At 43.1% G+C, this 25,070-nt stretch overlaps 1 protein-coding gene across 1 annotated transcript in view; it reads right to left on the minus strand.

Moving 5' to 3' along the window:
* The window catches only part of EVA1A (eva-1 homolog A, regulator of programmed cell death), a 64,983-nt gene that overhangs the window by 23,872 nt on the left and 16,041 nt on the right, over window positions 1-25,070 (minus strand). Inside the window, 1 exon segment of the mRNA XM_066267485.1 lies at window positions 3,082-3,204. Coding sequence (XP_066123582.1) covers window positions 3,082-3,204 — 123 coding nt within the window.

Below are 25,070 nucleotides of genomic sequence, written 5' to 3' on the forward strand. Positions count from 1 at the left end.
CAGTCAGTTCTCCAAGTGGTTCAGGGCACCTTAGTGAGGGCACCATGACCAAGGGCAGGACTTGGAAGAGGAGATCCTGTTCAGAACAGTTGTCAATGAGACAAGAGCTACAGAAGTCTGAGAACTGATGAACTCCAGCACCAAACTCTAAGCCCCAATCTTCCTCCCTGAGCTCTCCCTTAACAATGAAGGAGCAGCTCCAGGTAAGTCTGGGCATTTTCTACCAGTGGTTTGGTTTGCCCTCTAACTAAAACATTATCACATCTCCTACAGCGAGGGTTAATTTTATGAGTTAACTTGACTGGCCATGGAGCATCCAGATTAAACATTATTTCTGGGTGTGTCTGTGAGGGTATTTCCAGATGAGATTAAGATTTGAACTGATGGACTCACAAAAAATAGATCACCCTCTCCAATGTGGGTGGGCATCACCCAATCAGCTGAGGGCTGGCATAGGTCAGAAGGTAGAGGAAGAAGGATTTTGCCCCTTTTTTCTTGCCTCACTGTTGGAGCTGAGACAGCCCATCTCATCTCATCTTCTCTGGCCCACAGACTGGGCTTTATACCACCAGCTCCCCAGTCCTCAGGTCTGCGGACTTGGACTGAACTGCCCACCAGCTATTCTGGGCTTTGGCTGCTCGTGGATGGCAGATCCTGTGACTTCTCAGGCTCCATGATCATGTGAGCCACTTCCTTATAATACATGTACTTATAGATATAGATAGATATTGCCACAGACCAGTGTGGTTACTAACCGTCCAGGTTCTGAGTAAGAATGGTGTAGAATGAAGAAATAAACTCAGAAAGAAAAAAGGATCGGGAAGCTTCTGTAAACTGATGGAAAGCCAGAGCAAAAGCAAAGCCCAGGTCTGCTTTATTATATAGTGCAGAGCCATATGCAAATAAGAAAGTCTCCGATACAAAGTCACACATCTGAGGCATAAACAGGAATCCATTTAAGGTGGAAACAGGGATCCCCCACCATGCATAACTGAAATCAACCAACATCAGAACAAAAGGTGAGAGGAAGGGCATGTAAATTGCCTCTAACAATTTAAACAAGTGGGGATAGGAGGAGGAGAAACACTCCAGCATCATAGCTAATATGGAGGTGTGGGAAAAAACTTAGCCTTTAGCAACTTAAGCAAGTGAGGTGGGGGGCTGGGCAGACTGCCACTCCCCCACAACTCTGTCTCTCAAAAATCTAAATGGCAAGGACCCTGTCAGCTTGCAATCTCCAACAGATATATATAGATATAGATAGATATAGATATAGATTTAGATATATAGATATACTCATACAAAGATGAAGGGCATGAAGCACTCATCTACCCCAGAGTTCAGTTTTGTGCTCTGTTCCTCAAGGAAGCTCCTTATGGCTGGCCAGCTACTAAAACAGTGAATAGCAATTCTCAACTTTGGGTGGTTTGACCTTCAGTGGACATTTGACAATGTCTGGAGACATTTTTGGCTGTTACAGTTGCAGTTTGGGAGGGGGCAGTGATATGGAGTCTACTAGGTAGGAACAAGACTTCTAACTATCCTATAATGCACAATGCTTACCCACCCCCTGACAAAGAACCATCTAGCCCAAGATATTAATGTCTTGAAGTTAAGAAACCCGGTTCTGGCCTGACCAGGTAGTGGTGCAGTGGATAGAGCGTCGGACTGGGATGCAGAGGACCCAGGTTTGAAACCCCAAGGTTGCCGGCTTGAGTGCAGGCTCATCTGGCTTGAACACGAGCTCACCAGCTTGAGTATGGGGTTGCTGGCTTGAACGTGGGATTATGAACATAACCCTGTGGTCGCTGGCCTGAGCCCAAAGGATGCTGGCTTGAAGTCCAAGGTTGGTGGCGTAAGCCCAAGGTCGCTGGCTTAAGCAAGGGGTCACTCGCTCTGCTGTAGCCCACCAGTCAAGGCACATATGAGAAAGCAATCAATGAACAACTAAGGAGCTACAATAAAGACTTGCTGCTTCTTATCTCTCTCCCTTCCTGTCTGTCTGTCCCTATCTGTCCTTCTCTCTGATTCTCTCTGTCTCTGTCAAAAAAAGAGAAATCCTATTCCAGAACAAACATCATTAATTCATTGACCAGTCTAAGTGACTCTCCATGTTTGTGAGTCTCATGCACATCACCAAAACATTCAGAAATGTTTCAGAGACATGCTGCTTGGCAGCTCCCAACAGCCTCAATCAGGACATCACAAATCTAAGTACTGGGCCAGCAACTCAATGTTCCCTTCCTAGTGACCAGAAATGAACAGGCTCCGGAGAACAGCTCACATGAACCAAGCCCTCGAGAGAACGTAATATCAACCAATACCAGCTTATTAATTCATAACTGGAGAGCCATCTGCTACAGGATCTAGATCAGGTGCTCCTCCAGACAATTTGACCCCAGAAGTTATCTTGGTAAGGGCAAAATTAGGACTAAGGGGCTATATATTTTCAAAGCCGGGGCTTTCTTCTCGTGATGGCCCATTGGATTAACACCATGCTATTCTAGGGGAAAACCATGTATAAGGGACACTCTAGGGCCAGTCAAACAGCATCGCAGCACACTCCCTTTGGATAGAACCTACCAGTTCTTATTAATCTTACTCTCCAACTGCTTTCTCTTATCTATGACCCAAAGTTCTTCTGCCTAATTACAAACAAACTGCAACATGATTGAAAAGAGCTCCTTTCCGTGACTTACATGTCAGAATGTTGCCTTCCTGAACACACGCTGGTCTCTTAATGGAGATGACAACCTGTCTTAGAAGCAATACTTCCTAGAGTGAATGGCTAATTGCATGCATTGTATGCTGTTTTCACTGGCTTTCGTTTGAAAGGTAACCTCAGTTCTAGTACTGCAAATTCATCCTCCCTGGAACCCATTTATACTGAGCGTAATCACTAAATGTATAAAATAACATGTGTCCGGTGATAATACATTTCACCTTAAATTATAATAGGTATACAGCAGGTGTATGGTATCAGCAATGAGCATCCCTGGTACATAAGCCCCCATGCAGGGGTATTATCTTATGACATAGTATGCAGAGGAGAGTAAAAAATCTCATTATCCCCTTAGCTACCTGGGGAGAGATGTGCTGTCAGGAGCAGAGGAACCTCTGGTAAGAAGAGTTCATCTCTGGTGACGCTAGTACCAAGTAGTACAGGTCCTGAAACTTGGTTGGTCCCTGTTGGCTGATCAGGCTCTGAAAGAAAAAAGCAATGGTACAAAAACCATCAGAGAGCATCGCATGCCCAGGAGATCATGTCATACATTAGAGCTGGTGTCGTCATAAACCACTGAGCAGAGCAGCCTTGGTGATGTTTGTCTGGACCCCTAAAGAGACGCAGTGCCATCCCTTAAGAGGGCAAAGCCTACTGTCAGAGTTTAATCCGGATTTTGAACCAGAGACAGCCAGAAAAACCGACCTCCCAAGGTCACAGCAGAAAGGGAAGCAAAGGGGAAAATATCAAAGACACATGCTTCCTCTTCCCTCCTGTCAGCCAAAACCTACAAAACAGCTAGCGTGAGATGTGTCCCTGTGGCCCCTCACCAGTGCAGCCTGTTTGAAACAGGAAGGGAGGGGATTCAGTTCCCAGATAGCAATGCCCAGATGGGCCATGAAATGAGATCTCATGAAGTCTGTGGGCACAAAAAACCTGGAAATGCTGATGTGTGGATTCCCATAGCCTGTCGCTTTCATCCCAAAGTCTCAGGGCATCTGCTTCCCCAGCTTGGGGAAGCCGGTAGGGGCCTCAGAGTCCTGGACCCCACACAGCTCCTCTTATGTGTCGGTGAGAAGTGTGTAGAAAGGATGAAATCTGTCACAGAGCTCACAGAGCCCAGAGCAGTCCCTCTGCTCCAAGCAGACACATTCATTTATTTGTCGTCACCACTTCCTGCTGACTCCTGCAGCATCCGAATGCTGCTTGTTTATTTACGCCTTTACAGATACTTATCCCGGCTGCCTCTGACTCACAGGGATTTGTGGCCCCTTTTGATCTCCATTCTGCTGGTGAAGAAATTAAGGAAGGAAACTTGAAGCACAGAACTTGGAGTTCTTTAGAAACTCTTGCACCAAAGTGTGGAAGTAGCTCTTTTGAGATGCGCTCACCCTCCACTCGACATGAATGAAAACCACCCTAGTGACTGACCCCAGCGTGGTCACACAGTCTGAGATGCAAAGGCTTCAATGGAAACATAGCTCCCACATCACTGGAGGCAAAGAGCATTCATGTGGCCCCTGCGAAATGACTGAGCAGAGAATCCCGATTTTCTCTGTGGGACTGACAACCACCTGTGGATGACAGGCAGCATGCTGGCCCGCTAGCTGCAGGCTTCCTGTGCTCAGTCGACCTTCCCCTCCACCTATGGCAGCAACCACTCCCAAGGACAGATCCTGGACCTCGTGGTCGCCTGCAAAGTGCTGACTCTGAAATCTGGGCTGTGGACTCCTTAAGGACAGGGGCCATGTTTTCATTTTTCTCTTTGTCCCCAGAGCCTCCCACAACACATGCATAGAGCTCACACTGAGTGACAGTTGGATAAATGACTTATACTCAGAAATCTCACCCTCCAACCAGTACCTTCTATGCTTCTATCTCTCTCACTCAAAATAAAAGTGCCCCTGACCACTCAGAGACCTCTGGCTTCTTATACTCTCCAGCTCATCCAGGGCACAAGTCTCCTCCTACACTCACTTTTCTCTACACACACAGCCTGGCAGCTGTTAACTACACTACCCTCAGCTCTAACCAGGACCTTCTGCTGCCTTCCACCACCCACAGTCTAATCACAGGACCACTGTAACCCTTACCTGCCTGCTTTCCTGCCCACAGGCTGAGTACTTCTGGGAAAAAAATCATTCCTATTAGCATCATAGCAAAGGTTTGGTTTCTAGCCTCAGGGAGGTCCATATGTTGCTAGGAAACCCTACATGTCCCTGGCATCGCACTTTCTCATTTTCAAGAGAAAATGTACCAAAGTTTTACCTCTTTCTTCCAGTCCCGTTCTCTGTCCTCACCTCTCTTATGTGCTCCATCTTCCCAGAGAAAATCTACATTAACTGTACTTCCCTTAGTTCCACCTGATCCTGACCTTCTTCCCTCCTGTCTCTAAGAGAGATTCTACCTGTGCTTTTAATCCAGTGGTTCTCAAAGTGTGCACCAGGGCAAACTGGTGCGCCCTAGAAGATTTCCAGGTGCGCCCTATGGTATTCCAGAGAAATATGTGCCTGTTGGGGACCAAAAAACCAACAGGGATTTTGGAGTTTAGATTTTTGGGGGACAGAGGTGTGGGGAATTGGCTGTAAACTGACAGTCTGCCCAACTCCCCACCTTGCTTGCCTGATTAGGTTGCAAAAGACTGTTTGTTAAGCTGTGGTGCTGGATTGTTTACACTACCCCCCATGTTCCCTGGAAAGACTGGAGGCAAGTTTTTTCTATCCTTTGTTTGGTGTAAAGTTAAGATCATATGTATAGTGGGGGTTTTCTGCACTTGGTAAAATTCTTGGGTTGCCTTGGAAACATGATCAAAGATCTCATTGATTTGCTAATGGCCCACTTTGCCCTCTAAATAAAGCAAGACATGGTTTTGGGGTGCACTTTGTTCTTGCCAGCAGCAATTATAGGGCCCCCCCAGCCCCATATTTTCTTAATTCTGCACGGTTCCCACTGACTGGGGACCTGAAATTACTAGCTGCACTGGTTTGCGGCATGTGCCCAGATATAAAAATAAATATAGTTACTCTATTATACCATTTCATTACAGAAATACTGCTCTTTTTGTTAACACATCATTATTATATTTATGATTAACACATAATTATATTATTTTTAGATAAATACACCCAAATAAAATGGATAGATTTCTCAAAAAGAAGTGTGATATTGAAGAATTTGATTCTGGAAGTGAGCGAAAGTTAAGTGTAAATAAAATAGGACTCGAAGGCTGACAGACAGAATTTAATTTATAGCATTTTCCATCATTTAACACTGAACAATACAATTGGATTAGAAACCCATTCATGGAAGCTTCAAGTGATTTTGGTTTACCCTTAACAGAAGAACTGGCAGCTATATCCACTGATCATGGATTGATGATTAAACATAAGGAATTGTCTCTTGAAGCCTTTTGGATTTCTATAGAATATGTGGCAACATCTAAAAAAGCTTTGAAAATTTTACTACAATTTTCAACATCCTATTTTGTGAATTAGGATTTTCTACTCTCAACACAATTAAGAGTAAAAAGAGAGGAATTCTTCAATGTATTGACGAGAAAATGAGAGTTTGCCTTTCAAATATATGCCCAAACATTGAAGAAATCACTAGGACACATCAGGATCATTTTTTTTCATAAACACAAGAATGAAAAAAACACATTCACACCAAGACCTGCTGAATTTACTAAATCTTATTAAGAATATATCTATATAAAGAACTTTTTTGTCAACCCCTCTTTTTTACAAACTCTAAGAAGCATAACTCAAAAAAATGTAACATAAGAATGTTTTTTGTCAGAATAAATTTAATTTTGTCATATTTATTTCATTTAATTACCATAAAAGCATGCTTGGACTTTATATTCTTTTCTTTAATATCTGACTTAATTATTATAACATATTTCTGATAAATTTGTATATAGTGCACCTACAATTATTTGTAGGATTTTAAATATGCCCCGACTTCAAAAACTTTGAGAACCACTGCCTTAGTTGTTCATTGATTGCTTTCTCATTTGTGCCTTGATGGGAGGGAGGGGGGCTACAGCAAAGCGAGTAACCCTTTGCTCAAGCCAGTTATCTTGGACTCAAGCCAGTGACCTTGGACTTCAAGCCAGCAACCTTTGGGTTCAAGTCAGCAAGCATGGGGTCATGTCTATGATCCCACACTAAAGTCAGCAACGCCGTGCTCAAGCTGATGAGCCCGCACTCAAGCTAGCCACCTTAGGGTTTTGAACCTGGGTTTTCCGCATCCCAGTCCAATGCTCTATCCACTGCACCACTGCCTAGTCAGTCTGATTAATCCTTCTTTATTGACTGAGCTCCACCTCTGTCTATAGAGATAGGTAAACAGAAAGATAGACAGATAGATTAGATTGATAGATAGATAGATAGATAGATGATAGATAGAAAGCTTTGATAGACAAAGAGAAGAAATTTATATAATTCTCTCTAAAACTTTCAGTCTCTCCCTTCCTTCTCCCCTTATCTCCCTTTCTCTGTATGTATGTGAAATATATATCATATATACCCAGAGGTGCGCATATGCATAAACATACATGTATATATCTGTACATACACATATGTATGTACATCCATCTCTCCTTCTCTCTCAAACATTTTCTTATTCTTCCCCAAGCACTTTAGAAATCTCTTTCAGTCTCCTGGTATTATCCACTCCTTATCTACAATAAACTTGTTTAATTGCTCCCATCCTTACATGACCTTCACTTTGCTCAACCTCCACTCTAGGTCCTTGTCACTTGCTCTCTTTCCTTTCACAAAAACTTACATTTTCTCTCTCCATTTCTTTATCATCATTCAGTCTCTGGTCCACAAATATTTGGCTTCACATCCAGCCCATCCTCCACAGTATCTGTTGGTAAGGAGACATGATGGGACCGTCAGGTCTGCACCTCTAACAAGGGTTCCAGGGTGGAGATTGTGAGCTCTCAGCTGTTGAGGATCTCATGTCCTCTCCATTTGCCCTGGCTAGCACAGTGCCTGGCACATAAATTCTTTAAAATGAATTCTGTCACCAAGATGAGAGTCAAGGACTTAGTAAGTGGGGCTAAGGTGGCCAGACACCAGCTTTAGAACAGAATGGATATGGCAATACAATAATGAACGGTTAGTCTTTTTGAGAAATGGTTCTGGGATAACTAAACATTAGTTTTAAATATTAATTATTTATCTGGACTATTGAGTTAGCCCCCAAGTGGGTCTGAAGAAGCTGGCAACCCAAATCCAACCCAACAGGTACAGAACCTTCCCCTGCCAAAAAAAATCCTGCTCTCCAGCCAAGGACCAGGAAAGGAACAGCCAAGCAAGACGGAAAATACATAGACAATAACCAATCTACTTCAGCCAAACACCATGGGAAAAACTGTGGCCCTCAAGCAAAGGCTATGAGGGAAGCCTAGACCTCTAACCTTGAGAGACTATAACAAGTCATCCCAATGTCCCCAGAGGAAAGAAAGACACTGGCAGGGGAAGGAAGAACAGGAGTTAAAATATGTGGCGTGTCTGGAGCAAAGGGGTAGGCAGCAAAGGGAAAGACACTAGGCTGATGTCCACGAAAGCCAAGTTGGAAGATGGGACTTTCATCCCAGACAGCTGGTATGAGCTACCCTTCCTGGCAGTATCTATGAGCTACCCTTCCTGGCAGTATCAATGGAGAACACGTGGGAAGCCTGAACTTCCACCCCACTCGGCTGTAACTAGGTGTCCCTCTCTCTCCCTGCTGCACTTGTGTCAGAGGAGCCCGGTGCAGAGTCAGGACACTCATCACCTCTAATGGTGACAAGCCCTATCACCACCAACACGATGTCAGTGGAGAACCGATGTGGTCCAGAAGTCCCATCCTCACCCAGAAGGAATTAGAAGCCAACTGATACATGCCAACACCAAGATGACAGGGATATTAGAATTATCTGACAAAGCTGTTAAAGCAGCCATAATTTAAAAAACACTTCAAAGAGCAATTATGAATGTGCTTAAAACAAATGAGAAAGAAAAAGAAATCCTGGGGTGGGGGTGTGGGGGGGAGTCCTAGCAAAGAATAGAAGATATGAAGAAAAAAATTAAAATTATAAAACATTTAGTAAATGGGCTCAAATAGAAGAATGGAAGGCACTAAGGAAAGAATCAGTAAACTGGGAGATAAAATGTATTCAATGGAGCAACAGAGTGAAAATAGACTGAAAAAAAAAAATTAAGCAGAGCCCTCAGGATCTGAGACTATAATCAACCATCTGCCACTCATGCCATGGAAGCCTGAGAGAAGGAGGAGATGGGCGGAACAGAAAAGTGATCAAAGAAACGATGGCTGCAAAGTCCGCAAATTGGCAAGAGACATAAACCTACAGATTCAAGCTGAGCAAATCCTAAACAAGATAATTAAACTCCTGAAAATCAAAAACAAAGCAAAAAAAAAAAATCTTGCCTGACCTATAGTGATGCAGTGGATAGGGCATTGACCTGGAATGCTGAGGTCACTGGTTCAAAACCCCAGGCTTGCCCAGTCAAGGAATATATGAAAAGCAACTATAGTTGATGCTTCCTGTTCCTCCCCATCTTCTTTCTCTCTCTCTTTGTCTCTCTCCTCTCTGTAAATACCAATAAATAAACTATTGGGGGGAAAAAATCCTGATAGCAGCCTGAGAAAAATGACACCTTAGCAATAGGGCAGATAGAGTTCAGAAAGGAATAAAACTGTCCCTATTTGCAGATGACATGGTGTTCTGCATAGAACATCCCAAGGCATCCACAAAAGCAAAAACAAACCGAAAACCCTAATAAGTGAGTTCAGCAAGGTCAGAGGCAAGATAAACATAATATGCAAAAATCAAGTTGACTTCTACACACACATACTAGTAAAAAACATGTGGACAGTGAAATTTAAAACATACTATGTACAATTGCTCAAGAAATAAAATAAATATAAATCTAACAAAATATGTACAGAACTGAACACTGAAAACTACTCAACAGAGAGAACTGAAAGATCTAAACAAATGCAGGGACATACTGTGGCCACAGACTGAATGACACAACATAATCAAGATGCTATCTCTTCCCAAATTGATAAATGGGTATAATGCAATTCCTATCAAAAAACATCAGCAAGATTTTTTTGTATATATAGATAAAATTATGCTCAAATATATATATAAAAATGCAAAGGAACTAGAACAGTTAAAACAAGTTTGAAAATGAATGAAGTGAGAGGAATTAATTTACCCAACTTTGAGACTTATTACCAGCTCTCTTAATCAAGACCATGTTATTGCAGAGAGATAGACACAGAGATAAATGGAACAGAACAGAGAACACAGAAATAGACCCATACAAATATGCCCAAGTGATTTTTGACAAAGATGTAAAAGCAATTCAGTGGTGGAAAGACAGCCTTTTCACGAAATGGTGCTGGAGCATATCCACAGGCAAGAGAGTGAGCCTCACTCCAAGCCTCACGCTGGACATAAAAATGAACTCAGAATGGACCACAGCCCCAAATGTAAAAATGTTAACACTATGAAACTTATAGAAAAAAAATAGGAGAAAGTCTTTTGGACCTAAGGCTAGGCAAAGAATTCTTAGACTTGACACCAATATCACAATCCAAAAGAGGAAAATTTGATAATTTGGATTTTATCAAAACTAAAAGCATTTCATCTCTGTTAAGAGGATGAAAAAGACAAGCTAGAGAGTGCAAAAAAATACAAGGGTGGGCAAAAGTAGGTTTACAACTCTGTGTTAACTGAAACACAGTTAATAAAGCTGTTGTAGTAAGTATAACCTGCATGTCTTTTTCAAGATGAACAACTGTACACCTACTTTTGTCCACTCTTGTATTTGCAAATCATACACCTACTGAAGAGGCCAGGACCTAGAAGAGATAAAGGGCCTTCAATACTCAACAGTCAAAAAGTGAACAATCTATTTAGACCAGGAACAAAGTCATGAAGAAGCAGTTCAGTTCACAGAAGAAGATATACAGATAGCAAATAGGCCCATGAGAAGATATTCAACATCATAAGCCACTAGGAAAATGCAAATTAAAACCACAGTGAGGTAGCACTGCACTTCTATCAAAATGGCTAACCTAAAAACTAGCAACACCAAATGTTGCCTAGGATGTACACTGCTGATAGAAATGTAAAGTGAAACAGCTACTCTGGAAAAGTCTGGTGTTTTCTCAAAACAAAACAAAAAACTAGACATGTGATTATCCTACCCTTCTGGGCATTTATCCCAGAGAAATGAAGATTTATGTTCACAAAAAAACAAACAAAACCCACATAGATATTTATAGCAGTTTTATTTGTAACAGCCCAAACCTGGAAACAACCCAAACTTCCTTCAATGGGTGAACGTTTAAATAAACGGTGGTATGTCCACACCATGGTATACTACTCAGCAAGATTAAAAGGAACACACTTTTAACAATGTGCCACAACATGAATGAATCTCTAGAAAATCATACTGAGTGAAAAAACTCAACCCCAAAAGATTGTGTATTCTATGATTTCATTTATATAATATTGTTGAAATGTCAAAATCATAGAAATGAAAACAAATTCATGGTTTCTAATTTGGTAACAAACTAGGGGTTAAGGAAGGAGCGGGGTCAGAAGGGAAGTGAGTGTAACTACAGAAAGGCAACAGAGGATCTTTGTAACAATGGAAATGTTCTGGATCTTGACTATATCAAGGTCAAATTCTGGCTGTAATATTGTACTCTAGTTTTGTAAGATGTTACCATTAGGGAAACTGATTAACTGCAGTATAGGATCTCTGTATTTCTTCTTGCAAATGCACGTAAATCTGATATTATCTCTCCCCCCAAAAAGTCTAATTGAGAACAATGATGCATGATCTTGAGTCACCTTGAACCATAATCTTCATGTGAAAGGTTAAGCAGCATTAATTAATCAGAAGACTTAACCAGGATATTAGGAGAAACTCAAAATTCTTTTTCATAAGAAACAGTTGAAAGGAAGAGGACATTTAATCTTGGGAAATCTTGGAGAAGGAGATTATGAGAGTTTTCTTTTCCCAGAATATGAAAGGATTAAACAGAAGAAATTACACTTGGTTCATGTGGCACCAGGAAACAGACAGGCTGATGTACGGGAAAGGGCACAAGCCTTCAGGACTGATCAGGCCTGAGCTTAAACCCAAGCTCCACTATTTCCTATATTTTAAGACTGGGCGAGTCAATTAACACTCTGACCCTGTTTCCTCATCATTAAAACAAGGCTTATGATTTCTACCCCAATCCATCAATCAGTGTCCAAGCAGAGAAACAGAAACTGCTTTCAGTATTTGCAACAGAAGGAATGTAACGTGGGGAACTGGCTGCAGTGATAAAGAAAGAACTACATGTTCCAGGTGATAGAGAGGCTGAGATTTGCAGATTGCTGCAATGATGACAAAAATCAAATTTAAATATCTCAAACTGGTTTGACTTTCAAAAGGTGAAATTAATTGGAGTAAGGTCATACAGGATGGGACCATGAGGTAATCAACAGATTAGCAACAACAAGCAGCAGGCAGTTGAAGGAACAAAGGGAGGAGACAGTGTTACCTGAGAGCCAAGATCACCAGGACAAAGGGAGGAGGCAGTGTTACCCCAGCAGCTAGGGCCACCAGGTAGCATGGAGGACGCAAACAGTGGGTGCTGGAACCATGAAAAGATGCCGTCACATCTGGAGGAGATGCTTGATGAAGAGAAAGGGGGAGGATGTACTATTGGCTTCCTCCGTTCCTCTACCCCAATATGCCACGAGTGCCTCCACTAGCCAAACATAGCAGGAAGCCAGAGCACCTGTGAGCCTGAGAAAGAGCAGAGCAGGGGTCAGAGGCAAACAGACCCAGGACCACAGCACTCACAGGGGGTTTGTAAGGATGCAGACTATGTAAGATGCTTAGCACATAGTAGGTGCTCAATAAACAGTAATTCTAACTTTTATGGGCCAAAGTTATATGATGGGACATTTTGAACCACATTTTCTCATTACTTTATATCCAAACATATAGAAACCCAAGCTGGGATATTTGGCTCATAGCACAAATTAGACTCTGCCAAGAATGCCCCCCCCCAAAATGAGCAGCATATCTGAGAAATGTGAAAAGCAGCTCTGTCCTAAAGTTTCTTTGTATAAAGCAAATGTTGAGTTTCCACAGCTGCTGGCTTCAGCCTACCCAGAGGAATAGTTCCAATGAAATATTAATCTCTGAGAAAGCCACATCGAGGTAAGACTGCACAGTAATTCAAGCAGCATGTGCAAATTTTATTTAGTGTTGGCCAGGAATGGTTTTAATTATGTGAAGTCTTCAGAATAAGAAAAAAGTGGTTGAAGATGTTTGACTCAATCACAAAGGCTCTGGACACTCCTAGCTCTCTCCCTGGTTTCGGTTTACTTCCGCAGTCCCTAACCCATAAACACAAGGAAGCTCCCCTGGAGGGAATGATGGCACTGTCAGAACTGCAGTACCACCAGCAGCAAATACAGCCAGGGAATAGACAGGAAACATCAGCACCAGTGTAGTGTGAAGGTCAGATGTCCAGTGTGGAAGAACAACCAGGGTAGGGACAGAAGGAGGGGTGCGAATCCAAAGGAATGCTCAAAACCTGGAAGGCAGGATGCAAGACGCTTTCATCAAAGGTCATGCATAAGTACAAGGTGCAGGGTTTGCTGTGCACCTGCAGGACACCTCACCTTTCCTGGGAGCTCCTGGTGAGGTGCTGGTGTTGGGCTTGAATTGGCACCTGGGAGAAAGGAGAAGGCGAGGGCCCATCCCTGAGGGTGACACAGGTACTGGAGACTGGGCCTTGAAGACCAGAGTTGAGCCAACTGTATGGGTCTCAAAAAGGATCAATGAGTAGAAGCCATAGTCATCCACTAGGCTGGTGGAACAGACAGAAAACCCAGGAAGTTATACACTAGCTTTCCGCCTCTGGGATCTGTCCATGGTTATCAAAGCCCAGGCACCAGCCTGGGGCAGGGGTTTCTGTCCCAGCAAGGCCTCTACAAGTGAAAACATCAGAAAGGGGACATGAATTGGAAGAGGAGACAAGCAAACCTGGTACCGTGAAGCAAAGCACACAGTTGGCGAGGGCAGCAAGGTTCTCAGGACAAGCCTTGGGCTGGCCCATCAGGACCAATGCCCCGAATCTGTGCCCAGGGTCAGGTCTCAAGGATTTAGTGCTTCAGGTCAAATAAACTTGGCCAATAAGGTGGGGTTGTCCTAGCTGGAAGGAGTTGGCAGGGTACCATACCATCTTCACCCAAAAAGGGAGTCCAGACACAGGGTGGACAAGGGGGAGATGGGAGACAACCCGGGTTTGCCAGAGATCTCTCCAGCCCAAAGTGTTCTAAATCTACTCCCCTACCAATCTACTTCTTTGCTCTACAGTGTTCAAAATATCCTGAGCTTCCCACTCACTCACGCTTAAACTAGGGAGGGTCATCACAAACTCTACTTTCTTGTCCTTAAAATTTAATCTTCTGTCCATTCTAACTCTCTATCCCCACTACCATTCACCTAATTCAGTAGTTCCTCCCTCCGCCCCCCCCCCCGCCCACTGCAATATCACATACTGGTGCCAGATGGACCATTCAGTACCTGTTCTAATAATACCACTACTCTGTTCTTAAATTGTCACCTTACAGAGTACAATTCAAATGTGAGCCTGCAGATCAAGGCTCTTCATGGGTTCTTCCCAACCTTTCCAACACAGAACGATGTCCAGGCAAATGGAGTCACTCTCTTCTCCACATACTTCCCATATGATTCTACCTCTGCATTTTGCTCTGGTGAATGTACTTTTCCACATGACTAAACTTCTCGGTCCTATCCTTCCTTTAAGATCTATGTCACGTCCCCTCCTGCAAGAACATTCTCTGATCCTTCCCTGCATACATACTTGCTCCCTCCTTTAGACGCTCATAATCTTGTGCATCAATCTTTTTCAGACAGTAAAAGTAGATGCCTTTTATATATATATTTGTATTAGGTTATAAGCTCTTTGACAATAGGGATCTTACATTGATTCTCCTTCGCAGAGGAGGAGGAGGCAGAACCAAGAACTCTGAGTTTGGCCAGCTTGTAAGAAATATAAAGTTTAGGGGCAAAACTTTTGAAAGAAAGATAGGAATCATCTTGAGATCCTGGAGTGATAATTAAAGGCAATTCAGAGCCACCATTTGAAGTATGAAAACAGATGGCCTGACCTATGGTGGTGCAGTGGATAAAGCATCGACCTGGAACACTGAGGTCGCCTGTTTGAATCCCTGGGCATGCTCTTCAAGGCACATACAGGAAGCAACTACTATGTCTAGATGCTTCCCACTTCTCCCCCCTCTCTCACTCTCACTCTCTCCAAAAATCAATAAATAATATCTAAAAAAAAAAAAGAAGGAAAAAATAGATGAGGTAACCCTGACATAGAACACCAAATATAAAGGAAAAGGCCATTGGCAGGACCCACCCCGGAGAAAAACAGCCTGCCATTGTCAGCCAGAGAAGGTAATGTCATGGAGACTGGCAGGAAGTGGTCAGAATCACTGCCTTCTTACTACACTGGGCATGAAGAGAATTGCAGCCTTGTTGGTCAGCCACACCAATACGTGCTAGAATAATTCTGACCTAATCCTGTGTGGCTTTCTCTCCAGAATTTCAAGTAAGGCAGGACATGTTGACAAACTTATGGATCTTTAACCCAGGCCATTAAAAAAGCGATTCACTTGCATTTTATTCCTATCCAGTATTTAAGCAAAGGCTTCTGGCTACCACCAGCGAGCCACCCACCCCGCCCAAGTCCAGCATATCTGAGGCACAGAAATAATGCCCAACCAAGGAACACACAAAGGGGAACAAGAAGCCTTCCAGATCATCTTAACCTTTTCCATTTTGGCGTACAGGTCCCACGATGACTTCTAAGTCTTTTGCAATAATAAAAACCAGAGCGTGAGCACAGGGTCCCTGAGGAAGTCAAAAGATGGATCAAAATCCCTGACTACAGGGTCTAGAAGCCCAGGGCAGCCTCTCATGGAGCTGGAGGAAAGGGAAATTCTTCTAGGTAGCAGGTAGCAGCCTTCATTGGAGGGCACTGTGTGTACTCTTGGGGTGGGGAGAGGCAGGAAGCTTCCAACTGAGACCCTCCTGATAGCTCCACACCAGGGGGAGCTAGTTCCACAGCCACACAGGACCTGCACCGTGCCAATCCAATTCAGTGACGACAAACTGCTGAGCACCTGGGATGTGGAAGCCCTGAGCCAGACAAACATTATTCTGATTCTGACGGGGAGGCCCCATCAAGTCAGCTTTGCAGGGTCCCCAAATCCACAAATGTCTTCCACCTTATCTGGTACAGTGGAGTTCAACCTATTTGTTTCAAGGGTTCTACAAATGTTTGATTTAAATAACATTTTTTAAAATATTTTTTAAACAGAAACATTCAAGTGTGTGCTATGCCAAATGTAAACAACCACAGACCCCATGAACTACAGGGTAATATATTCATATCCACTTCAAAATAAAGGTTCTCTTGCCAACGCCGTGAATGTGTTTGAACACATGGAGGTATGTCATTAATTAGGAAAGCTGTAGTTCCAAAAATGTCTTTTAACAGTTCCGATCCATACAAGCCTTCTCATGCTGTGAAACGGTATGATCAAATACGTTTCCACCGCCCTGGCTCACACAGGCCACACTCAGCTAAATGCCAGGCAAGCCTCAGGAATCCCCACGCTCATATAAAGATATAATAATAAACTGTACAGTAATAAGTGACCACATAACATGTGGCACGATAATAAGTATTATTGGTAGCTTTTGTGCTTGTTTTATCCTCAGGGGGCTTGGTGGGCTTTTAAAAATCCAAACAAGACCATCTCAGGAACGCAGGGCCGTGCTGTTACCATCCCTCCCACAGAGTATCATGATGAATTTAGAATCAGCATGTCAAATTAAATTTTTTTTACTAGTTTTAAGTGATTACTAGACAGAAACAGGTATTAAAGGTTCTGAAAAATAATTTAAATAATATAATTAACAATTCATAATGGCATGTATATTTGGGGGATGCATTTTCTGTCAAATGAAGATATAACTTGGTTGAAGAACCTGTTCATCTACTCCTTTCAATTAGATGCCTTATAATTAAGGAATGCAAACAGTTACATACTGTTAAGGAGTCAACTTTAAAACCAAATTTTGCTATATTCCTCTTTCAAGTTTCCGGAACATTTTAGTCAGAATAACCTGAGTCCACACAGTATCCTGCTTTAACGTGCTATCACCTCCAATGTCTAGCTGTCACCACATTCTCAGGCTGTCCAGCTAATATACAATGACACTAAGATGCAGGGAAGCATGATGTTCTTACAGGGATACAGTGAGGATGTTATGAGGCTGCAATACTCATCCCAAACCCTCAATTTCAAATTTTCATATTCATCGTTTTCATTAATTAACTGTATATTATAAATTCCAATTATCAAATAAAATAACACATACAAAAATATTTGCTGCTTCTGTTTTACTCATTAAGAGTCCACATAAGACTTCATTTCAAGAATTTTAATGGCCCTGGCCGGTTGGCTCAGCGGTAGAGCGTCGGCCTGGCGTGCGGGGGACCCGGGTTCGATTCCTGGCCAGAGCACATAGGAGAAGCGCCCATTTGCTTCTCCACCCCCACCCCCTCCTTCCTCTCTGTCTCTCTCTTCCCTTCCTGCAGCCAAGGCTCCATTGGAGCAGAAATGGCCCGGGCGCTGGGGATGGCTCCTTGGCCTCTGCCCCAGGCCCTAGAGTGGCTCTGGTCGCAGCAGAGCGACGGCCCGGAGGGGCAGAGCATCGCCCCCTGGTGGGCAGAGCCTCGCCCCTGGTGGGCGTGCCGGGTGGATCCCGGTCGGGCACATGCGGGAGTCTGTCTGACTGTCTCTCCCTGTTTCCAGCTTCAGAAAAGTGAAAAAAAAAAAAAAGAAATCACTGTTTTTCAACACACAGGAGAAACCCAAGAGATTAAGCAATAAAGGATAAAAGAAACAGGTCATTTTGGTAACAAAGGAAGAATCTAGATGTCAGGCAGTGTGCTTCACATGGCCCCAGGTGTAATCTTGGAGCTCAAAAAACAAATGTTTGTTGAATTAATCAGTCAAGCAGAAATAGTGTGTCCCTTGCTCTTGGAATTGGGTGATGGGAACTGGAAATGGAGAGACAGGAGAGGCCACAGAGGAAGTCCTGCTTTTCCTATGGGAACCATCTTCACGGGTAAGTAAGCAGGCCTTTCTGTGCAGAGCAGGGCAGACCAGAGATGATGGCCCGTGGGTAACCATGTGCGACCACAGGCCATGAGAGCCAGCATAGCTGAGCTGTCACATAACAGGAAGAATGTCATGAGCAGTGGGGTCTCTGGATTGGGGGTAGAGAAATGGTAGTGACCAGACATAGATTCTGAGGGAAAGAGGCCAACGGAAAAGTACAACCTGGAGAGCAGAAGCCAAGCACAGACTTGGACTCATTCATTTACTCATTGACTGAGCATTGTTAATACAGGCAAGACACTAGATCATGCAGTGATGATGATAATGAGCTTTGGTCAGTGTGTCTTTGGGGAGGGGAGCACCAGGGAGCTAGGAGAGGATGGGCTGGAGGCATAGTCAGTTCCCTGGCAGAGGCAGTTCCAGGGATGAGTCTCTAAGAAGAAATAGGAGTTAGTCAAGTAGAGAATAGCTGAGGATAGCGAAGGGGAATGCATTCCAACAGAGAGTGTTTGTGCAGGAAGACAAGATTTGAGACAGAAAACCGTCTAGTTGGGAAGCAGCAAGGGGATCAAAAGGGCATAGCACAAAGTGAAAGGGAAGGAATGGCAAGAGTGAAGCTGCTGAAGGGGCCTAGTACTCTCTGCTAGCTTGTACTCTCCCCTGTCAACACCAGGGAGCCACGGGAGACACCAGGGTGAGAGCAACACAGTAAAAACCTGCATGCACACTCCCTTTTTCAATTGTTTCACACGATTTGCTAGTGTGGCCTCCCAGAACTCCCTGAGAGCAGGAACTGTCTTTCTCACCTTTTTTCATCTTTATATCCTTGGAGCTTAGTGTATGCCTGGAACACAGTACGAACTCAACACTTCCTGTGATGTGAACTAATAAGTGAATAAGCAAAGTGGAAAGTAGGGACAGGAGAGCTGGGAGAACTAATGCAGTGAGTATGGCCTAGAGAAGGCTGGTTGAGCAGTTAGGACAGGAAATCATCTGAAATGTGATAAACTATGAGTAAACAGAGAGAGAATCCCCATTTCCCAAACATCATATGGAGGAAGTAGACAGAAGAATGACCACAGATGAAAATACCCTGAAGTAGGATCTGGACTGAGTCCCACTGAGTCACCTCAGTCTGAGAAAGCAGTCTGAATTCTCCATGGGAAAGGGCTGTATTATGGGTTGAATTATGCCCCTCAAAAAATATATGCTGGAATCCTAAACACCAGTATCTCAGAATTTAACCATATTTGGAAATAGGGTCTTGTCAGATTAACCAAGTAAAGATGAGGTCATTAGAGTGGGTCCTCCTTCAATACGACTAGTGTCTTTATTAAAAAGGGAAATTTGGTCACAAGGACACATAGAGGGAAGATGATGCAAAGACCCACTCGGGAAAGACTAAATGCTTAAAACTACCAGAAGCCAGGGGAGAAATGTGGAACAGATCCTTCCCTAGTGTCTTCAGAGGGGGCACAGCTCTGCTGATCCCTTTTCTGGCCTCCAGAACTAAGAGACAATTTCTGTTACTAAGCCATCCAGTTTGTAGCACTTTGTTATGGCAGCCCTGGGAAACTAGTACAGGCTGGTAGTCAAAACAGATCAACAAGTATGGCAAACACTGCCGCTTATCTCCACAACAGGCATTCATTCCCCTTCATCTGTGCCGGACGAGCTCCACTTCTGTTGTGTTTCCATCCTTCCTGGCCCAAGGCGTAGGTCATGCCATTGATTCGATCAATCCTGGGGTCTCTTTGCCATTCTGTTTACCATGAACCAATCCTAGCCAACAGGTTTCACTAAAAGGACTTCTGTGTCCATGATATAATTCAGTTTGTTCTTGAACATTTCTGTCTCTAAAGTCCTGTTTGAAATATTCGGCACAGAGGCAGTCCCTATTTGAACCTAGATAGACACTAAATTAATAATCAGTGAGGTTACTAAACAACCTGATGGAGAATGGTAACTGAATTGATTTCCTTGACACTTGTTAGATTGGTCCTTTCAGAGGCTAACCTTTACCTCCAGAGTTTAAACCTACAAATTTCTCCATGTCTGATACTTTGACCTCAACTTAAGAAATATCTCCTGTGCTTCTGTTATTAGTCAGTAAATAAGACAATGTTCTAATTTAGGCACTTAAATTCAGTGATTGCCTAATCCATAACCTAATACCACACTGTGTTCTCCATACTGTCACATGAACAAAATCATCAGATTAGAGCTGTAACCAGGTCTGGGTTTTGCTGCATGTCCTTCATCAAACACAGAATAGTACACACCTAACAGTTTTAAAGCTAAAACATAGGTTCAGTTCTTGCTAGGCCAGAGACTTTCTGAGAACCTTAAAAGGCTAGACGGGTCTGAACAGAAACAGAGAAGGGAAAGGAGGGAGCTGCACAGATGAGGTGGGAGAAAGACTACATTTTAGGAATGACACAGGCTTTGACACCAGACCTGGGTCCACTGTCAGCTCCACTGTTTACCAGCTATGTGACTTTGGGCAAATGACTTACGATTTCTAAACTTGAGTTTGGAAAATAGCAAATTCAATTTATAACCCTTGAGAATTCTGCTGAATAATGAGGTAATCTATGTAATGCACCCAGCATAGTGTCTTGTGACCAGCAGGTGATCTCTTGAGCTGTGCGGGTGGTTCTGAGTCACACATCCAGAGCAGCCACAATTTTTTTTTCTTTACTGGAAGAATCAATCCACTAAACATTAAAGAAACAACTAGAGATGTCCCCAGAAAATTGGTCCTATAGTCCTGTTATTTCAATGTTGAAGCATGTCACAAACCATTCCTCCCCATGATCTCGTCTTTACTTCCCCTGAATTAAAGCAATGTGTCCTAACTGGCCTCCTTACCTCCATTCTCGCCTCATCCTCCAATCCAGCCCTCCACTGAGCCACCACAATTATCCTTCTTGAGCAAGGCTTAATAAACCAGCGCACAGGTAAATCCAGCCCAGGGCCTGTTTTTTGTATATAAAGTTTTATTGGAACAGAGCCATACTCATTCATTACACACTGTCTGTGGCTGCTCTTGCACTACAGTGGCACAACTGAGTGGCTGCATCCCCTGTTATTAGATTAGGCAGTAGGCTCAGATTAGCAGCTGATTAGCAGCCTGATTATATTTGTGGCTGATAGGACTTAAGGTTGGTCGCATTAACATCTGGCTAGATTAGTGGCCGATTAGATTGAACAGCTGACTAGATTAAGAGGTCGATTAGATTGGGTGGATTAGATTAGGCAGGCAGACAGATCCTACCAAGACTCAGACACAACCTTATGTGATGTGCTCAATAAGACACAACTCTTTGTTACATGATCTATATATTTATGGTTCAAGACAGAACATTCACACTCTTTGATTTGGCTGTTGTCATTTTTTTTTTTTTGACAATTTAAAGGAAAAGAGGTCACTGCCCATGACTAAAAATACTCAGGTATTGAATGTTTAAAAATTATTGCGCCATAATACCAGTTAAAAAATGATTAAGTGACAGATTAGTTTACATAGTTGATCAAGGTCCAATCACATTAGTAGCCGATCAGATTAAGGCAGTGGTTCTCAAAGTGTACGCGGGATGACGTCAGAGTAATGGCGGAGTAGGAAGCGATACCGATAAATCTCCCCCAAAACTCAACAAGATCTTCAACCAGAAACAGAAAAACCTATACTTGGAGCTTCCAGATTCTTCGCAATACACCCAAAGGTATGATTGAGTGAAAAACTGGCTAAATATATAACCAAACCCCGAAGGAAATAGGGAGTAAGAAATGCTCCGCCTTCCTCACTAACCTAAACAGGGCGGCTTTCTCTGGTAACTGTGAATATAGAAACTGAGGCGGGCAAAGGGGGTGAATAGATCCAGGCCGCCGCAGCAAAAACGGCCGAACCAGGCTGTGGCTCAGAGATCCAAGCCGAGGAAAATCTGATCCTGTGGCAACCCGGGCAATACAAGCTAACACTCGCGCCAAACCCAAACAAAGAAAGACAAGCGGAGCGGCCATTTTACCCGGTCTCCTGGTCGGTGCGCAGTTAGTGGAAGAGAGATTTCTTCCTAAGCCGCGGAAGTGGGTGCCCGTGTTGCCCCACGGAGAGGCAGGGTCAGAGGCCTTTCTGTGGGCTGAGGGCAGAGTCTCTGGGCAGCCCCAGCGCCCTGGGAAAGCCACGCACGGGAGGGAGTGAGAACTAATCCCAACGGTGGAGATTTTCCGTGCTGGAGGCTGTTTCACTCAGAGGGAACCGCGGCTGGCCTCATATCCTGGTTTGCGCGCGCAGATAAGGAGTGAGCGATTCCTCCGAGTGCCTCGGCAGTGCGCGCCCGTGTTATCGCAGAGAGGGGCAGAGTCAGGGGCCTTTGTGTGGGCCAAAGCGGAATCTCGGGCCGCCCCAGTGCCTTGCAAAAGCCGCACACGGGGACGGAGCGAGACTCAATTCCAACGCTGCAACTTTTCCCTGCGGTTGGGGGTTTCACTCAGAGCATGAGACTGCTGGCCGGATATCCTGGTTGCAGACAGTGAGTGAGAGTTTCCTCCAAGCGCCCCGGAAGTGGGCGCCAGCTTGTGTTACCGGATAGAGTGGCAGAGCCAGAGGTCTTCGAGTGGGCGGAAAGCCCGCCTGATTATGCTAGCAGCTCTGACTGACTGAGCCTTACCCAGAGCCCTGTGCTGAGTGGAAATAGAGTGGGGAGTTGCCAGCAATTTGAGCCTCTTACTATCCAGGCAGAGGCAGCAGCAACCCCATACCTGGACTATCAGGCTACTAATTGAGGAAGGAAAGACTAGGAGAAAGGCTCCAGGAACACGGACTCTCTCACTGTCGGAGCCTATAAATGCTAATGAGCCTCGACTCCCAACGAGAATAAAGCACAATACATGACATTGCCATAGAGACTTATCAACTGCAAACCTCTACCTGAGCGTGCCAAAGGGGCAGAACCCGGGGTACAGAGTCACCGACCAGGAAGAGGGAGAGAAAAGAAAAAGCAAGAAGATAACCTCTCAAAATCAAGAATAATCTGCAGACTTTATAACCTATCCCATTTTATTATATTTGTTCGTTTGTTTCTCTTATCTTCGTTCTTGAGACTTTTTTTTCCTCCTCCAATTTGGCCGATTAACTCTCTACTGGTCTTACTCTCTCCTCTCCTTGAACTACACTACCCATAAGTGTTACATCTCCCATTATCATTTCTCTTCTCTTCCTTTCTCTCTATGAGGGTTGCACTCCAAAACCCTTAACTCTCTCTCTCTCTCCTTTCTTTTTTCTTCTTTTAGTGGTTCCCTCTTTTTTTCTCTCTCTCTCTTTCTTTTCTCCTTCTATATTAGTTTCTTCCTTTCTCCTTTACATCTCCTCTCATTCAAACCTCAATAACAAACAAATTATCTTATCTGGGACTCAAACCTATGTTTGTGGCATTTTGGGGGGTTTTTACTTCACCTTTTTAACTCACTAGCAGTGCTCCCATCCCTGGCTCTCCATATTATCTAGTTCTTGTTCCACTAAATACAATAGTAAGTTTTTAATTTGTCCCCCCATTTTTCCATTTTCCTCTTATTCCTCTCATCATAACTCTTAGAAAACCAACACCTAAAAGCAAATCATTTTATTCTTGACCCAAATTTTTTCCTTATTTGCTTTTTGTGGGTCCATACGCTCTTTTTTTTTTTTTTTTTCTTTCTCTCTTTTTTGCCCCTTTACTACTTTTCCCCAATTCAGGCCCTCCATCACAGGCATTGTTTGTTATAACTAACTCACAGTCCACCACAAGATTCTCTCAAGAAAGAGGGGAGAGGAGAGGAGAGGAAAAAAAGAGGGGGGGAATAATTTCCTTTTTTAAAAAAATTTTTATTTTATTTTATTTTTCTTTATTTCATTATTAATTTTTTTTAAAAAAAACAACTCTTTTCGATTTGTTATTTTTTTATTTTTTTTTTAACTTTTTATTCTTTATTAAATCTCATTAATACTATCAACAAAACCACCCTCAGATGCCATTAAGGAAGAGAAAATCGAATATCATGGATACAAAAGAAAGAGAGGTAACACAGCTAGATGAGGAAAAATCTATGGAGAAAAAATTTAATATATTGGATACCTTGGAGCTAAATGACAGAGAATTCAAGATAGAAATACTAAAAATCCTCCGAGATATACAAGAAAACACAGAAAGGCAATATAGGGAGCTCAGAAAACAACTCCATGAACACAAAGAATATATGTCCAAGGAAATTGAAACTATAAAAACAAATCAAACAGAGATGAAAAACTCAATTCACGAGCTGAAAAACGAAGTAACAAGCTTAGCTAATAGAACAGGTCAGATAGAAGAGAGGATTAGTGAAATAGAAGACAAGCAACTTGAGGCACAACAGAGAGAAGAAGAAAGAGACTCAAAAATTAAAAAAAATGAGATAGCCCTACAAGAATTATCTGACTCCATCAAAAAGAATAACATAAGAATAATAGGTATATCAGAGGGAGAAGAGAGAGAAAATGGAATGGAGAACATACTTAAACAAATAATTGATGAGAACTTCCCAAGCCTGTGGAAAGAACTAAAGCCTCAAGTTCAAGAAGCAAACAGAACTCCAAGTTTTCTTAACCCCAACAAACCTACTCCAAGGCATATCATAATGAAATTGACACAAACCAACAGCAAAGAAAAAATTCTCAAGGCAGCCAGGGAAAAGAAGAATACAACATATAAAGGAAGGCCCATTAGATTATCATCAGATTTCTCAGCAGAAACTCTACAAGCTAGAAGAGAGTGGACCCCAATATTTAAAGTCCTGAAAGAGAGGAACTTTCAGCCACGAATACTATACCCATCAAAGCTATCCTTCAAATACGAAGGAGAAATAAAAACATTCACAGATACAGAAAAGATGAGGGAATTTATCATCAGAAAACCCCCACTCCAGGAATTACTAAAGGGGGTTCTCCAATCAGATACAAAGAACAAAAAAAAACAGAGCCACAAGTAAAAGCTCCAAGAAGAACACAATAAAACCAAATTTAAACTGTGACAACAACAAAAAGAAAGAGGGGGAGAAGAC

The sequence above is a fragment of the Saccopteryx bilineata genome, chromosome 3 (genome assembly GCF_036850765.1).
Source record: "Saccopteryx bilineata isolate mSacBil1 chromosome 3, mSacBil1_pri_phased_curated, whole genome shotgun sequence".
NCBI classification, from domain to species: domain Eukaryota; kingdom Metazoa; phylum Chordata; class Mammalia; order Chiroptera; family Emballonuridae; genus Saccopteryx; species Saccopteryx bilineata.